The 14576-nt window shown below is 54.9% G+C and overlaps 1 protein-coding gene across 7 annotated transcripts; it reads right to left on the bottom strand.

Moving 5' to 3' along the window:
- Positions 1–241: 241 nt before the first annotated feature.
- On the bottom strand, positions 242–14478 carry abcc12 (ATP-binding cassette, sub-family C (CFTR/MRP), member 12). Of its 7 annotated transcripts, none has more exons than XM_053865121.1 (31): positions 14370–14478; positions 10067–10117; positions 9767–9924; positions 9553–9699; positions 9345–9492; positions 8425–8661; positions 8185–8358; positions 7972–8119; positions 7754–7902; positions 7580–7687; positions 6643–6849; positions 6503–6574; positions 6325–6449; positions 4843–4915; positions 4577–4780; positions 4371–4505; positions 3942–4047; positions 3836–3883; positions 3676–3771; positions 3511–3614; positions 3198–3368; positions 2901–3127; positions 2698–2835; positions 2451–2640; positions 2300–2389; positions 2032–2221; positions 1814–1973; positions 1669–1747; positions 1485–1598; positions 1214–1378; positions 242–1141 (listed from the first exon to the last, which is right to left on the bottom strand). In XM_053865121.1, the coding sequence occupies exons 2-31, from the start codon at positions 10109–10111 to the stop codon at positions 1049–1051; spliced, it is 4101 nt and encodes a 1366-aa protein (XP_053721096.1). In that variant the 5' UTR covers positions 10112–10117; positions 14370–14478; the 3' UTR covers positions 242–1048. The 7 variants fall into 7 exon arrangements, with proteins under 7 accessions (XP_053721096.1, XP_053721099.1, XP_053721094.1 ...); XM_053865124.1 differs by having other exon boundaries at positions 9553–9712; positions 14370–14456; XM_053865119.1 differs by lacking the exon at positions 14370–14478 and adding an exon at positions 10212–11716.
- Positions 14479–14576: the final 98 nt, after the last annotated feature.

Below are 14576 nucleotides of genomic sequence, written 5' to 3'. Positions count from 1 at the left end.
AGGCTCTGGCTCCGCCCACCACGGGGCACGCGCGGCCAGGCTCAAGTGGATTTCCAGCACCGAGAGAGAGTTGGTATCCAACCTGCGGCGCGTGGGCCGCCACGTGACCGGACGTCAATCAAGCTGGTCCATTGGAGCGTTTTTGCCATCATTGGTGAATCAAACATGAATGTCCAACTCTCTGGAGCACAATATGAATTTGAGTCTGTTTATTTGTCTTGAAATTGTTATTTATTCACTTCATAGCATTTTCCTGATATCTGAGAGCTTTTCTAGCAACTTTTTATCCGTCACACTCTTTAGTTCATTATTTTTATTCATGAACATAATTTGTAATATTGATATTTTCCTGCATTTATTCATTCATAAAACAATTGATCTTTCCTTTAATTAAATCACACATCGTGCATTTAAACACCGACACAATAATTCATCCAGATTTGTCGTTTTTTTCTGGACTTTTGATATAAAAGTGTTTTTGTTTGTACAAATAATTTCCCTGAAAACACGTACATGAAAACATGATTCGCAATAAAAGGTGTGTCTCTGGTTCTCTACTGGGCCAGTTGCGGGTGGATCAAACCCAACGTTCAGCACGACTCCAGCACGTGCACCCGTCTGCTGGGATTCACAGTGAACCAGTTGATCTCCATCAACACTCGGGTGGATGTTTGAACCTGAGTCAGACGCTGAGAGTGGATTAAACGTCGCTGGCAGCTGTAATCTGGATCAAACTGAAGCTGTAGCTTCATAATCTGCCTGTTGAGCCAGTCTTGTGGATCGTTGTTGGTAAACAAAGATTGCAGTGTGTAATGGCCTTTCAGAGGCCGACCTTTGACCCTGAAGACCGTCTGGCGCCCTCTAGCGTCGGATCGAGGGCATCTTCCTCGCAAGAGTCTTTATTTGACAACACAATCAGGTTCAGTGGTAGAAAACACAGAGAGGTCCATAAATAATAAACATCAAAGGACAGCAGCAGACGGCAGGCTTGGGCACGGCTGCACTCTGATTGTGTCCCACGATGCTGATTGGGAGTCTGTCGTGAGCTTCAGGAGTTGGATGTGTTTGCAGCTGTGAGCAGAGACGAGAACAGAGAGTCGGGTCTCTGAGCCAGAACGTCCGGGTCGTCGATCTCCGCCACCTGGAGGCGCACAAACACACCAGAGCGTGAGGCCCCGCGGGGGGGAGGCAGAGAGTCGCGGAGGGCGGGTACCTCGCCCTGGTCCATGACCAGGATGCGGTCCATGTGCATGACGGTGTGGATGCGGTGGGCGATGGTGAGGATGGTGCAGTCCTGGAAGGCGTCTTTGATGGTGCTCTGGATCAGAGCGTCCGTCTCGGCGTCGATGGACGCCGTCGCCTCGTCCAGCAGGATGATCTGGAGAGGAGCCGAGCATGACGTCAGCACTTCTCAGCTCAGCCGTGGATGAAGGGGCCGAGAGCGAGGTGCGAGGCGGCCTCTCGGGGGTGCCGCGGCGACCCACCTTGGAGTTGCGCAGGATGGCACGAGCCATGCAGATGAGCTGACGCTCGCCCACAGAGAAGTTCTCCCCGTTCTCCATCACTGGAGCCTGAAGCTTCAGCTCCAGACGAGAGACCTGAGGAGCAGCGGCAGGTCAAGAGGTCGCGCCTCAGTTCTCACACGCCGCACCAACCCCACCCTCTCACCGAGTCCTTCATGTAGGTCTTCTCCAGAGCCGCCCAGACCTCCTCATCAGTGTAGTTGTCGAACGGGTCCAGGTTGTACCTGCGGATGTGACAGGTGAGCGTGTGCATGTGTGTGTGTGTGTACATCTGTGTGTGCGTATGTCACCTGACGGAGCCGATGAACAGAACCGGGTCCTGCGGGATGACGGACAGTTTGCTGCGCAGGTCCTTCAGGCCCATCTTCATGATGTCCAGCCCGTCGATCAGGATGGTTCCGGACTCGGGCTCCACCAGTCGGAAGAGGGCCACGCCCAGAGACGACTTCCCTACACGGCGGTCACTCGCTCACTACAGAACCAGCTCACCAGAACCCGCCCATCTTACCGGACCCGGTGCGTCCCACGATGCCCAGCTTCTCCCTGGCCCGGATGGAGACGTCCACCCCGTTGAGGACGATGGGCGTGTTCTCTCTGTACCTCATCCTGTAGTTCCGGAAGCTGACCGCTCCGTCTTTGGGCCAGTCCTCCGGAACATCAGAACCGCTGAGGTTTCTGGGAGCTTCGGGTTTACAATCCTACACGTCACAAGAAATGCACAGGTGAGCGCTGAGACCCACAAGCAGCCTGTTGCAGCGAGCAGAGAGAGTTTGGACCTTGATGTACTCCAGCAGTCTCTCCACCGAGCTGAACCGGGCCTCCACCTCCGTGGCCTGTCTCACCACGAACTGCAGCTGGCCCGTCAGCTGCAACACACACAGACCCTCAGCACCGGTTCTGCTGCGGTCGGACCTCAGCTGACCGGACCTGCACGGTGTAGGACATGGCCAGTCCTTTCAGCGCCGGACTGATGATGTCATTGCCGCTCAGGACCACGAAGAGGGACACGAACAGGGTGAGGGTTGCGGCCATGAAGTCCAGCCAGAAGGACAGCCACCGGGTGCCCGAGTGGAAGAGCAGATAGTTGTTGTTGTTGGTGTCGCTCAGAGTCTTGAACCTGTGGAGGAGCAGAGGATGAAGGAGCCCTGAGAGAGGAGGAGAGACGCAGACTCACAGGCGGACGTGGTTGTCGCGGATGTTGTAGGCGTGGATGGTGCTCAGGCCCTGCAGAGTGGAGGTGGTGAGGGAGATGCAGGGCGAGCGGCTGATGTTCTCCAGCCGCTTCATCTGACGGATGCTCCTCTGGAACACGCTGCACACATCACCACCACCACCATCATCATCATCATCATCTTCGTCGTCACCTTCGTCACTCACAACAGGATGAGGGAGAAGAGAATCCCCATGATCAGCACGGCGGCCAACATGGCGGGAAAGACGGCGGCGACGATGATGATGGTGAAGGTCACGTTGAAGGTGAAGAGGATGAAAGAGTCCATGTGGGGAGGAAGCTCCATGTCAGCCTCCTCCTGGTCTTTGGAGAAGCGGTTGAGGATCCGGCCGGTCGGGGTGGTGTCGAAGAAGCTCATGGGGCTGGTGATGACCTGCAGAGAGAAAGGCTCCATGCTCCACATTGTTCCAGCTGACATGTGCTCCACACAGCGACGGCCGTACCTTCTTGAACATGGCGTTGTGGAGCCTGTTGGAGGCGTTGAGCGTGACGTTGACGAAGGTGAAGCATTTGATGATGGCGAGGACCACCATGATGACCAGGGTCATGCCGTAAATCAGCTGGTAGAAGTGCAGGTCTGGGTTCTGGGAGATGTCGCCCGTGCCGTTGGGTCCCTGCGAAGGAGGAGGTGAAAGGTCAACGCCAGAGCGCCCCCCCCCGCTGCCGGCTGCAGCTCCTGAGTCCATCAGCAGGCGAGCCGCTTCACCGGCAGACCTCCACCACACGGTTCACCGCGGTGACTCTGTGAGTTCTCACCCCGCTTCCTTTGCCCAGCCAGTAGCTGAGCCACCAGCCGCTGAAGGCCGTGGTGCCCACCATCAGCATGGTGACGAAGATGGTCAGGCAGGCGATGATGTAACCTGCGGAGCCAGCGCGGTCAGTGTGTGTGTTCCGGGGCGCGTCCTTCTCAGTGTCTCCCACCTCCAGCAGACTGGCAGTACTTCTGGTAGATCCTCCAGGAGACGGCGCCCTCCGTGGAGACTTCCTGACGCACCAGCTGGTTCCCGCCCTGCTCAGCTGCGAAGGGAGACACGGTCAAGCCGCAGCGCTCAGTGGCTCTGCAGGCGGCCCACAGACTCACATCTTCTCCGGGTGGCTGCTGCTTCCTTCTCGTCCGACATGTCGAACCCTGAGACGCAAGCACACATGACGCACACGCGTCCGTCCAGGAGCTTCAGCGCACTGACCTGGGTTCACCACCCCGTCATCGTCGTCGTCGTCCGCCAGGCAAAGCTCCGCCTCCAGCACCTGAGCGTCGTCATCGGGGGCCACCTCCTTCTTCTCTACCTGAGACTGGAACCAGGCCACAGTGGTTCAGCAGCAGTGTGGTATTGTTACTGCCACCACCAACTACTACTACTACTGCTGCTGCTACTGACATGGACAGTCCTGCTACATCTACAAATACATAACGATAGCAATACTGCTGCTGCACCTGCTGCTACGGATCCTGATGCTAATAGCACCGCTGCTACTGCCTCTACCGATGTTGCTAGCATGATGACAACTCTGTGTGCTAGCACAAGCTGATTGTAGCAGTACTGATACTACGCCTGCAACTCCTGCAGCTCCACCACAGCTTCTCGTACTACAGCTACGCAGCCCTCCAGCGCCACCTTGGACTGCTCCATCTTGTAGTTGCTGGTCAGCTGAGCGTAGCGGCCGCTAGCCTTCATGAGCATCTGATGGCTTCCGGCCTCCCGGACCTGTCCGTCCTCCAAAAGCAGGATGTTGTCGCAGAACTCCAGGTACTGAGGAAGAGGAGAGGCCAGAGCGTGGAGCCGGGAGCGAGGGACACACAGAGACGGGGAGTGTTTGGCACCTGCAGCTGGTGAGTGACCAGAAGCACCGACTTCCCCTGCAGCTCCTTCTTGATGCACTCCTGGAAGATGTGCTTCCCCACGTGAGCGTCCACGGCCGACAGCGGGTCGTCCAGCAGGTAGATGTCCTTGTTGGAGTAGACGGCTCGGGCCAGACTGATCCTCTGCTTCTGACCGCCCGACAGGTTGAGCCCCCGCTCCCCGATCTGCCAGAGGTCACTCAGAGGTCACTCAGAGGTCAGCGAGGAAGAGGGAGTCAGAGTCAGACCTCCGTCTGGTCCCCGTAAGGGAGGATCTTCAGGTCGGGCCGGAGGCTGCACACGTCCACCACCCGCTGGTACCTGCGAGAGAGAGAAAGCAGTAAGGATAGGGGATATGGACAAAGAAACGATCACGATAAATCCATGTTCATTCTATACCATGTGTTGTACACACTACAGTCTCTCTTGAATCATGATGAAAATGATTACTGGAGTTTGTCTCCAGCATCATTGTTTGTTTATGTCTAAATATAATAGTTAACCAAGTGTAGAGATGAGAAATTCAATGTTTCATGTCTCTCATGGAACCCGGTCGTTTTATTTAGGGGTTAAATGGAGCCGTCTGTCTGCTGTATCTCAAGAAATGATCATGGAGTCAGAGTCTATTCTCCAGATCATGATCCAAACTGTCAGTCCTTTGTCTTGTGTGATGAAACAATTCTCTCTCCTAAAATGCTTGTTCTCCATGGTCTTATTGAAGATGTCACTCAGACTTTGAGGCTATAGAATTTGTTGACAGTCCCTAACTGATGGCGGCTCCTAGCATTAGCGCTGCCTGTGAGAGTGTGTCCTCCATCAGTGAAGCCTCATGGGGACGCGGAAGAGGACGCCACCGCCGCCAATATCCAAGTGTTGTCACCTAGGCAGCGGGAGAGCTGCATGTGTTGATGTGAACCAAGGCAGAGGAGCGCCTCAGAGAACCTATGAGGACCACTCCATCTCATCAAAGAAACAGGGATCCAGAGAGTCAGAGTCCACCAGTGTCATGATCAAAGGTTCAAACTACCATGGTGAAGCAAAGTCCACCACTCTCTCCACAACTGTCACACGCGGCGGAGCTGGAGAGTGCGGCGCCGTCACCGTCTCCTCATGTTCTCGTGTGCAGGTCCAATGCAGCGAAGCGAGTGTGTCACGTGTTTATCGAATCTGTCATGAGACGCAGAGTTGCCATCGTGGAGATTGTGTTTGCCGGTATATCGTGTACGATAAATTATCGCCCGTCCCTTGAGAGCAGTCACTGAACAGCCACGCTGGCCTCAGCGAGGACACGGCTCACACACACGGTCAGACACCATGCTGGAGCACCAGGCCAGAGGACACTAAACTGGCATGGGAACAGATCGGAGCATTCATGGCACACAAGAATAGAGTCGTGCAGAAGGAGGGCAGACGGAGCCACGGCAGGGTGACGCTGAGGCGTCGGCGCTGCCTTCACCGTCCGCACCTGTGGGCCACGTCTGAGCAGGAAGCCTTGTTGCTGACTGTGACGCCTGTGTTATTGTTGTTGACCTTTCCCTCAGTGTGTCTGCGCGGCAGGAACGTGACAACGCTTTCCCGAGTCAATAAAGTGATGCTTTAGTGTGTTCAAGAGTCGAGCAGATATGAGCGTGCGCCCATCAAACATTAATGGCTTGTTGTGAGAGAGAGAGGCAAGAGGCGACTCAGCGGGATTTGGGTTGCGGGTCATGGAGGACCGCAGCGTCACTCACTTGTCCTGGTCGAAGTCTTCGCCCATCAGGATGTTCTCCCGCACCGAGCCGTGGAAGATCCAGGCCTGCTGGGACACGTAGGCGAAGGAGCCGTTGGCTTGGACCGAGCCGTGGAGGAGGTGCATCTGTGGGGTCAGAGGTCAGAGCAGGTCCACCATCACCAGAGAGAAGAGCTGACCTGCTCCAGGATACTGGAGATCAGCGAGGTCTTCCCACTGCCCACGTTTCCACACACGCCCAGGAGAGTCCCCTAAGAGAATCAAGTCCAAAGGTTGAGCTCCAGATCTCCTCACTGCACCTGCTCATCTGCTTGTGGACCTTCGGGAGCGTGAAGGAGATGTTCCTCAGTGTGGCCTGGGGCTCGGCGCTCTCCTCGGCCCCCTTGTGTCCGGCCACTCCGTCAGCCACGCTGGTCCGAGACCGTGGCTTGGTCCAGGAGAGCGTGGCGTTCTCCAGCACCAGGGCTGAGGCCGGGTCTTTGGTGTGGACCATGTAGGGTTCTGGGTTCTCCAGCAGCAGGATCCTCTGGAGGAGACCACGTTAGTGTGTGTGTGCTCCTGGTATAGCTGTACTGGTGGGGACAAACGCTTGGAAACACACACACTTCTGGGGAACATCTGCATTCGTGGGGACCTTTTGCTGGTCCCCACAAATGGTCCCCACAGGGGAGCCAGGCTGGGGAAAGGGTAATGGCCAGGAGAGGTCCTCACAAAGACATACGAGTGTGTGACTCAGGAATGAACACAAAACACTCATCATGCCCCACAAGGTTCACTCTCACTCTCCTCCTCTGCTTTCCTGCTCAGGTGTGAGAGGAGATGAGGCCCAGCTTCAGGTGTTCTGTCGCTGGCCTGTGGCCTGTTTGATCATTCAATATTCAGCAGGATATTAAGAGGGTTTCTGGATCACGACAGCCGCGTTTGTCTTTCATTATTCATTCATCCGTTCGGTCCCTGGAGGACGGGAAGATCCAGTTAAGAAAACACCCCTCCCCCGAGCTCGCAACACACCTGAGCAGAGTCACCGTATGTTGGTTGAGGGGCCGGACCAGGGGGTCAAGCTGTGGCCCGGGGGCCACCCGAGGTCGGCCTTGGAGGCTTCCTCTGCTTTTCACGTTCTTCTCTCAAATATTCTGCAGTTTCTTCTTTTGTTTCGACAGATGCCTGATTTGTTCAGTTTTACTTTCCCAGGAGGCTTTTGTTTGCTGATGATCACTTCAGTTTCACACACTGAACTGGTTCCGACCCACTGGTACCTGCAGTCGTGCGGCCGCCACGGAGGCCTCGGCCAGAGACTTGACACACATGGGCAGCAGAGCCAGGCAGAACCTCATGGAGTTGAAGATGGCGATGGTGGTGAAGGCCTGCGGGGGAGGGGAGGCACACGGGGTCACGGAGGTCACTGAGCCGACCCGCTTCTGAGGACTCACGTCGGTGGTGCTGAGGGGGAATCCCAACAGCGTGTGCAGGGTGAAGGTGAGCACGGTGGCCAGCGCCGGCGTGATGGTGGTGATGCTGCTGTTGATGTTCTGGATGTAGCTGACCTTCCGGAACTCTCTCCTCTCGCTGATCCTCAGCTCTGCAGGTCAGAACCTGGTGGTCAGAGGCGGGCCGGGTCCGCCCGACACGGAGGCCCGGGAGCACTCACCCGCGATCTTCTTCTCAAAGGAGTCCTCCCAGGCGTACATCTTGATGAGTCTGATGCTGCTGAGAATCTCGTTCATGGTGCGGACGCGGCTGTCGGTGATCCTCACGATTTTGGTCTTCAGCATGTTGATGAGCTTGGCCAGAACCGACTGAGGGAGGGAAGATGGGTGAGTGAGGAGCAGAGCTGGAGGAGAGCAGAGGCTCAGGGCCGGACCTGCACGGGGAGCAGGATGATGTAGATGAAGACGCCCATCAGCGCCGTGTAGCCCAGGACGTAGCAGGAGTAGACCACGGCCACCAAGAAGAGGACGGGGGACGCCACCAGGAAGCCCCCGAACAGAACAGCGTCAAACATCCTGTAGCCGTCGCCGGTCAGCACGTTGATCATCTGGAGGAGAGATGAAGAGGTGAAGAGGCCCTGCAGGTTGTGATGCGACGGCCTCAGGACCTCTACCTCGCCCATGGACACGCCGCTGTGTCCACGCATGGAGATGATCTTCTGGAAGCCCACGGCAGAGAAGGCGCCCTTGAGCCGCACCGCCGTGCGCAGGCTCAGCGCCCACAGCAGGGAGATGAAGAAGGCTTTGCAGAACTCGGACGTGAACAGTCCCAGACACAGACCCACGCCGTGGACCACCGTGGACCGAGAAGGGTCATCCACGTAGCGCAGGATCTCGTAGACCACAACGGCCTGGAGGAGGACAAGAGGAGGGTGGGTCAGGAGGGTCCAGTCCAGGTCACTATGAGGACCAACCAAGCTGAAGAAGAGTCTTGAGCTGAAGGTCCTGGAGCCAGTGACCGAGGTCTTTCTGAGCTGCCTCTGTACATCTCAAACTCATACTGGATTCCCATTTTAGGGGTGGGACTCGATGAAAAAAATGATGGAGCCATACATACAGTTAAACAACAAAATATTGGTTATTTGGCATCAGTTTGACAACAGCACAATGAATCACCATGGTTTTATTTAACCGTATTTAATATAAAGATAAGATAATATTTGTCTTAAAATGAAACTTGACCCCCCCATAAGTCCAAGCATTGTATTCTCAGCAGATTCTTTCATGTTTTAATTTAATTTAATTTAATTTAATTCCTTAAGTATTTCGACACTTTTTGTTGCAATTAATTAATCTTAATTAACTTGTTAAAGTCCCACCACATCTAAATGTATTTACTTAAAATATTGCTTGTATTCTTTTTATGTAATTGTAATATTCATATAATAATCTTATTATTACTATGTCATTACAGTGGTCTTACGTTTCCTCTCATCTTTTTCATATGACGAACTATATTTGGTTTGAGAACACCACAGGTTTATCGGACCGTAGATCTCCAGCAGGACCCGTCTGAAGAGGACCGTGGACTCACCGGGCCGATGAAGACCGCCACCATGGCCAGGACGCCAACCATGACGGAGAGGATCATTCTGGTTCTCTGGAAGCGCAGGATGACTCGAGACAGGGAGGCCTTCTCCGGGCCCACCCGGGCCACCTCCTCGTCCCACAGTCTCTGGAGTCTGCAACCAGAGGAGCGTCAGGAACGTCCACCCGCCGCACTTGTCCCCAGGACGTCTGACCTCTCGCCGCTGGTGTCAGAGGCGTCCAGCGGCGACAGGAAGAGCGAGTCAAAGTCCAGCCTGTTCCGGAACATGGACCACATCATGGGGGTGACCCAGGCGAACGACGAGAAGGACAGGAAGCCGGCCTTGTCCACGGGATGAGACCTGCAGAGAGGAGCTTCAGGTCAGGTCGAGGAGAGACTTCACTCCAGGACGTCGGGATGAAGCTCACTCTGAGGAGGAGAAGCGGAGCGGCTTGAGGGTCTGCAGGCTCCGGTGGTACTTCCCGAAGAGGGAGGGCTGCGAGGACTTCCTGCGGTCCAGATGAGTCCTTCCCATGTCGGAGTCATCGTAGGAGGTGGCCCAAACGCCGTTGTGTGCGTCGGGCAGCTGGAGAGCAGGACGGAGAGCAAACAGTTTGGTCAGTGACTGCAGTGACACCACTGTCGAGCTCGGGGGCAGCGGTGAGGCAACTTCAGCAGCGTCTGGGGGTCCGTCGGGTCGGAAAGGTGACGGAAGCGTCTGTACTCACGAAGCTCTGCTGCCTTTGGTCCTGCTTCAGCGTGTAGGTCTTCATCCTGCCCTGAGAAGACAAGAGCGCGTGAGCGGTGAGGAGTGTGCGCCAACGTCCCTGCCACAGCCAGCTGTTTGACAAGACTCGCTCCAATATTGACTACCGTTGTCCCCCTCGCCAGGAGTCACGTTGACAAAGAGAGAAACCTCAGAAGAGTCGTCCATCAACCTGCGAGTCACTGGACGACAACAACGACACACTGAGCTACACCACGCTGAGTGTGCGATGGCGCCGACGAAGGCTGGCCTGGAATTATTAATTATCGTGCATGTTATTTTGTTTATTTTTGTGTTTTGATGGAGCATCTGCGTGTTCTTACACACGAGATCAGTTGATGAACATCAGGGCTATGACTCCGTCTGACTTACTACCAGTATTGTTGGTGTCAGTTGCGGAGTTAGTTCATCTTTTGGCGGGGCGGAAGAAACTGAGGAGGAGAGGGAAACGTGCCGGCGCGCTCGTTCGCCTTCGTCGAGGAGGATCGCGCACTCCACTTCCCGGGATAATCCTCTCCAACGTCCGCTCGCTCAGCAATAAGATGGATGAACTGGCGCTGATGTTGAGACGGAACAGAGACTCTTCTCCTCCTCTTGTGTTTTGTGTTTCACGGAGACGTGGTTGAGCGATCTCATCCCGGACACTGCGCTTCATCTGGAGGGTTTCCAGCTTCACCGCGCGGACCGGGTTCCGGAGCTCACCGGCAAAACCAGAGGCGGAGGACTGTGTTTCTACATCAACAGTCGCCGGTGTACGGACGTGACGGTGATCTTCCAGCACTGCTCTCCCTCTCTGGAATGTCTGATCGTCAACTGTAAGCCATTTTACTCCCCACGTGAGTTCGCTTCATTAATTCTGGCTGCCGTATATATCCCGCCCAGCGCGGATGGACGTGAGGCTCAGAGCGCGCTCGCGGATCAGGTTCTGCATGTGGAGCGAACTTTCCCGGACTCTCCTGAGATTGTGCTGGGTGACTTCAACAAGGCGACTCTGAGTGAGGAGCTTCCCAGGTACAGGCAGAGCGTGCTGGATCACTGTTCCTCATCGCTCCGCAACTCTTACACCGCCCTCCCTCGAGCTGCACTGGGACTCTCTGACCACTGGATGGTTCATCTTGTTCCCACATACAAGCAGAAGCTGAAGCTGGCAAAGCCTGTGGTGAGGAGCATGAGGATCTGGACAAGTGAAGCTAGAGAGGAGCTGCAGTCTTGCATGGAGACCACAGACTGGGAGGTGTTCAGGGCTGCCACCAATCATCTGGATGAGTGTACAGACACTGTGACTTCATGGATCAGCTACTGTGAAGAGTGCACAGTTCCAACGCGCACCAAGGTGAGTTATGCAAATGACAAACCTTGGTTCACAACTAAACTCAGCCAGATCAGACGGGAGAAGGAGGCAGCTCGCAAGAGTGGGGACAGGAACTGCTACAAAGAGCTGAAGTATGGGTTTCAGAGGGAGCTGAAGAAAGCTAAGGCCGCATACTCTGACAATGACTGGGCTGCGGTGTGGAGAGGTCTCAAGGTGCTCACTAACTACAAGCCACGTGCCCCCCACATTCTGAACAACCTCGCTCTTGCACAGGACCTGAACAACTTCTATTGTCGCTTTGAGCAGCCATTTTGCCCCAGCACCTCTGTGGTCTCTCCAGCCCCATGTTCCACTTTACAACAAAGGACTGTGCTGTCTCTTAGTGACACAACTAAGACGAACGATGTCACTGAGACAGCAAAGATCACAGTCACTTTTGATGAGCCACCCCCTCACCTCCCCCCTCTTCCTCTTTCTCTTGACATCATGGAGCAGGGCGTGGTCACTCAGTTCAGGAGGCTGAACCTTCGGAAGGCGGCGGGTCCGGACAGAGTTTCCCCTGCCATCCTAAAGCATTGTGCTGCTGAGCTGGCTCCAGTGTTCACGGACATCTTCAATGCTTCCTTGGTGTCCTGTCATGTTCCTGCCTGCTTTAAGTCCTCCACTATCATCCCTGTTCCCAAGAAGGCCAGGATCACAGGACTGAATGACTACAGACCGGTGGCACTGACGTCTGTGCTCATGAAGTCCTTTGAGCACCTGGTTCTCTCTCACCTGAAATCTATCACTGCTCCCCTCCTGGATTCATTGCAGTTTGCCTACAGAGCCAACAGATCTGTGGACGATGCAGTGAACCAGGCCCTTCATTTCGTTCTGGAGCATCTGGACTGCCCAGGAACCTATGCCAGGATCCTGTTTGTGGACTTCAGCTCTGCCTTTAACACGATTCTTCCAGCTCTGCTTGAAGACAAGCCTCGCCAGCTGGACGTGCCTGACTCCCTCTGCAGATGGATGACAGACTTCCTGACCAGCCGAAGTCAGCGTGTGCGGCTGGGGACGACTGTCTCTGACACTCGGACCCTCAACATTGGGTCTCCTCAGGGCTGTGTTCTCTCTCCATGGCTCTTCTCTCTGTACACTAACTGCTGCACCTCCAGCCACGAGTCTGTGAAGCTGATCAAGTTTGCGGATGACACCACCATCATGGGGCTCATCTCAGATGGAGATGAGTCGGCTTACAGGAGGGAGGTGGAGCGGCTGGTGTCCTGGTGCAGCAACAACAACCTGGAGCTCCACGCTCAGAAGACAGTGGAGATGGTCATAGACTTCAGGAGAGTAACAGTTTCTCTGTCCCCTCTCATGTTGGCTGGTTTACCTAATCCTATTGTGGACTCCTTCTGCTTCCTGGGAACCACCATCACTGAGGACCTCAAATGGGAGCCAACCATCAGGTCCCTCATCAGGAAGGCCCAGCAGAGAATGTTCTTCCTGAGGCAGCTACGGAAACTACGACTGCCGACGAAGTTGCTGGTGGAGTTCTACACAGCCATCATCCAGTCCATCCTCACCTCCTCTATCACCGTCTGGTACAACAGCGCCACCTCCAGGGACAAGAGCAGACTGCAGCGCATCGTACGTTGAGCTGAGAAGGTGATGGGTTGCAGCCTGCCACCTCTTTAGGACCTGTATGTCTCCAGGACCCAGAGACGTGCAGGTCGGATCAGAGCTGACCCTTCTCACCCTGGACATGGACTGTTTGTTCCTCTTCCCTCTGGCAGGAGGCTACGGTCCATCCAGACCAGAACCTCCCGTCACTGGAACAGCTTCTTTCCCTCAGCCATCAGACTGTTAAATTCATGAACAGCCTTGTTGTAATGTTATTCTATTTATTTTATTTTATTTGTTTTTTGTTGCACTTTATTCCAAGACACTTTCCTAGTCAGTGGGCTCCCCACTGACCATGGCAATAAATCTGATTCTGATTCTGATTCCGATTCTGACATCACTTCCTGTGGTTCATGCTCTCCAACAATCGAGTCTTTTGCCGAGTCACTGCGGCTCTTCAGGAGGAAGTTCAACCTGAGCATCGTGTGAGTCGGAGTCACTTCCTGCCTGAAGACGGCTGCGTTAATGGTGCATTTCTTGGAGTCAGTGACTCATTAATTGCGGCGAGTCGACGGTGAGGTTCAGACATCACAGTTTTATCGACCTTCACGCGTCAGTCACCACCAACATGAGCTACTTAGAAGCAGACATCACTTCCTGTTCTCCAGAGGGCGTCGTCTGAGAGACTCAGGTCTGGAAGAGTCTCAGGGACTCACTCAGATGTGTGACACTCTTGGGTCGTCGCTCTCCCTCAGCCAGAGGTCACCCAGAGGTCACAGACCTACAGGCTCACAGACTGCTTCTCTCTGAACACCAAGGATCCACCAGTGATCCTCAACAACCTCTGAGGCCGCAGGAAGCCTGACAAAAGCTCTGTGGTTCGACGCCAGCGCCAATTCAGACATTGAAATTGACTTCCATTGTTCCACTGCGTGCCCGGGGTCCTTGAGGAGCTTCCTCACTGGCTTCATTGAAGGTAGTTTCCCGGCTCTCTGGACCAGCTGAGGCACGACTCGGAGGAAGCTTCACTCCACAGCTGGGAATGATGGAGGTCCTTAGGGTGGCCTCCTGCTGACCCCAGCTTGAATCAACAGTACCTACACTGAGAAGGAGGAGAACAGAGGTCCAGAGCACCCTGAGCTGGATCCGCTGATCCGGTGCTCAGTGTTGGATGGTCTGCCCTGGACTACTGCCCACGGTGGTCCTAATATTTCGGCTGCGTTAACATCACTGTCCCGGCCCCGAAGCATCACCTGACGACACGCGAGCACACACGACCGAGGGGCAGATTTAACAACACGAACGAGACGAAGACCTCGACTGAACTGGCGGGTCGAATGCTGGTTACCTGAAGAGGAGCTGAGGTGAGTGGAGGAGCCGCCGCAGCTGTGATGCCGGTGTTAAACTGGCCGCTTTTATGGAGCTCAAAGTGCAGTCTGCTCAGAGGTGAGCAGCAGAGGAGGATCAGCTGAGACTGGGCGGTAAATGATTAGAGTCCTGATGGTTTAGCGATGACCCGGGGATCTGACGTCACATGACCCTCCACACAACAACA

The sequence above is a fragment of the Synchiropus splendidus genome, chromosome 5 (assembly GCF_027744825.2).
Source record: "Synchiropus splendidus isolate RoL2022-P1 chromosome 5, RoL_Sspl_1.0, whole genome shotgun sequence".
Taxonomy (NCBI): Eukaryota; Metazoa; Chordata; class Actinopteri; order Syngnathiformes; family Callionymidae; genus Synchiropus; species Synchiropus splendidus.
The sequence above is the reverse complement of the archived record's forward strand: the minus strand, read 5'-3'. Positions and strand labels throughout refer to the sequence as shown.

What these genes read in the sequence shown, in the direction of transcription:
- abcc12 (XM_053865121.1), bottom strand. Translation starts at nt 10,111, where the DNA reads ATGAAGACCTACACGCTGAAGCAGGACCAAAGGCAGCAGAGCTTC. An exon ending in CTTTGAGAAGAAGATCGCGG is followed by an intron (nt 7,903 to 7,971) that starts GTGAGTGCTCCC and finishes TCTGACCTGCAG; the next exon opens with AGCTGAGGATCAGCGAGAGG. An exon ending in TCTCCAGTATCCTGGAGCAG is followed by an intron (nt 6,450 to 6,502) that starts GTCAGCTCTTCT and finishes CTGACCCCACAG; the next exon opens with ATGCACCTCCTCCACGGCTC.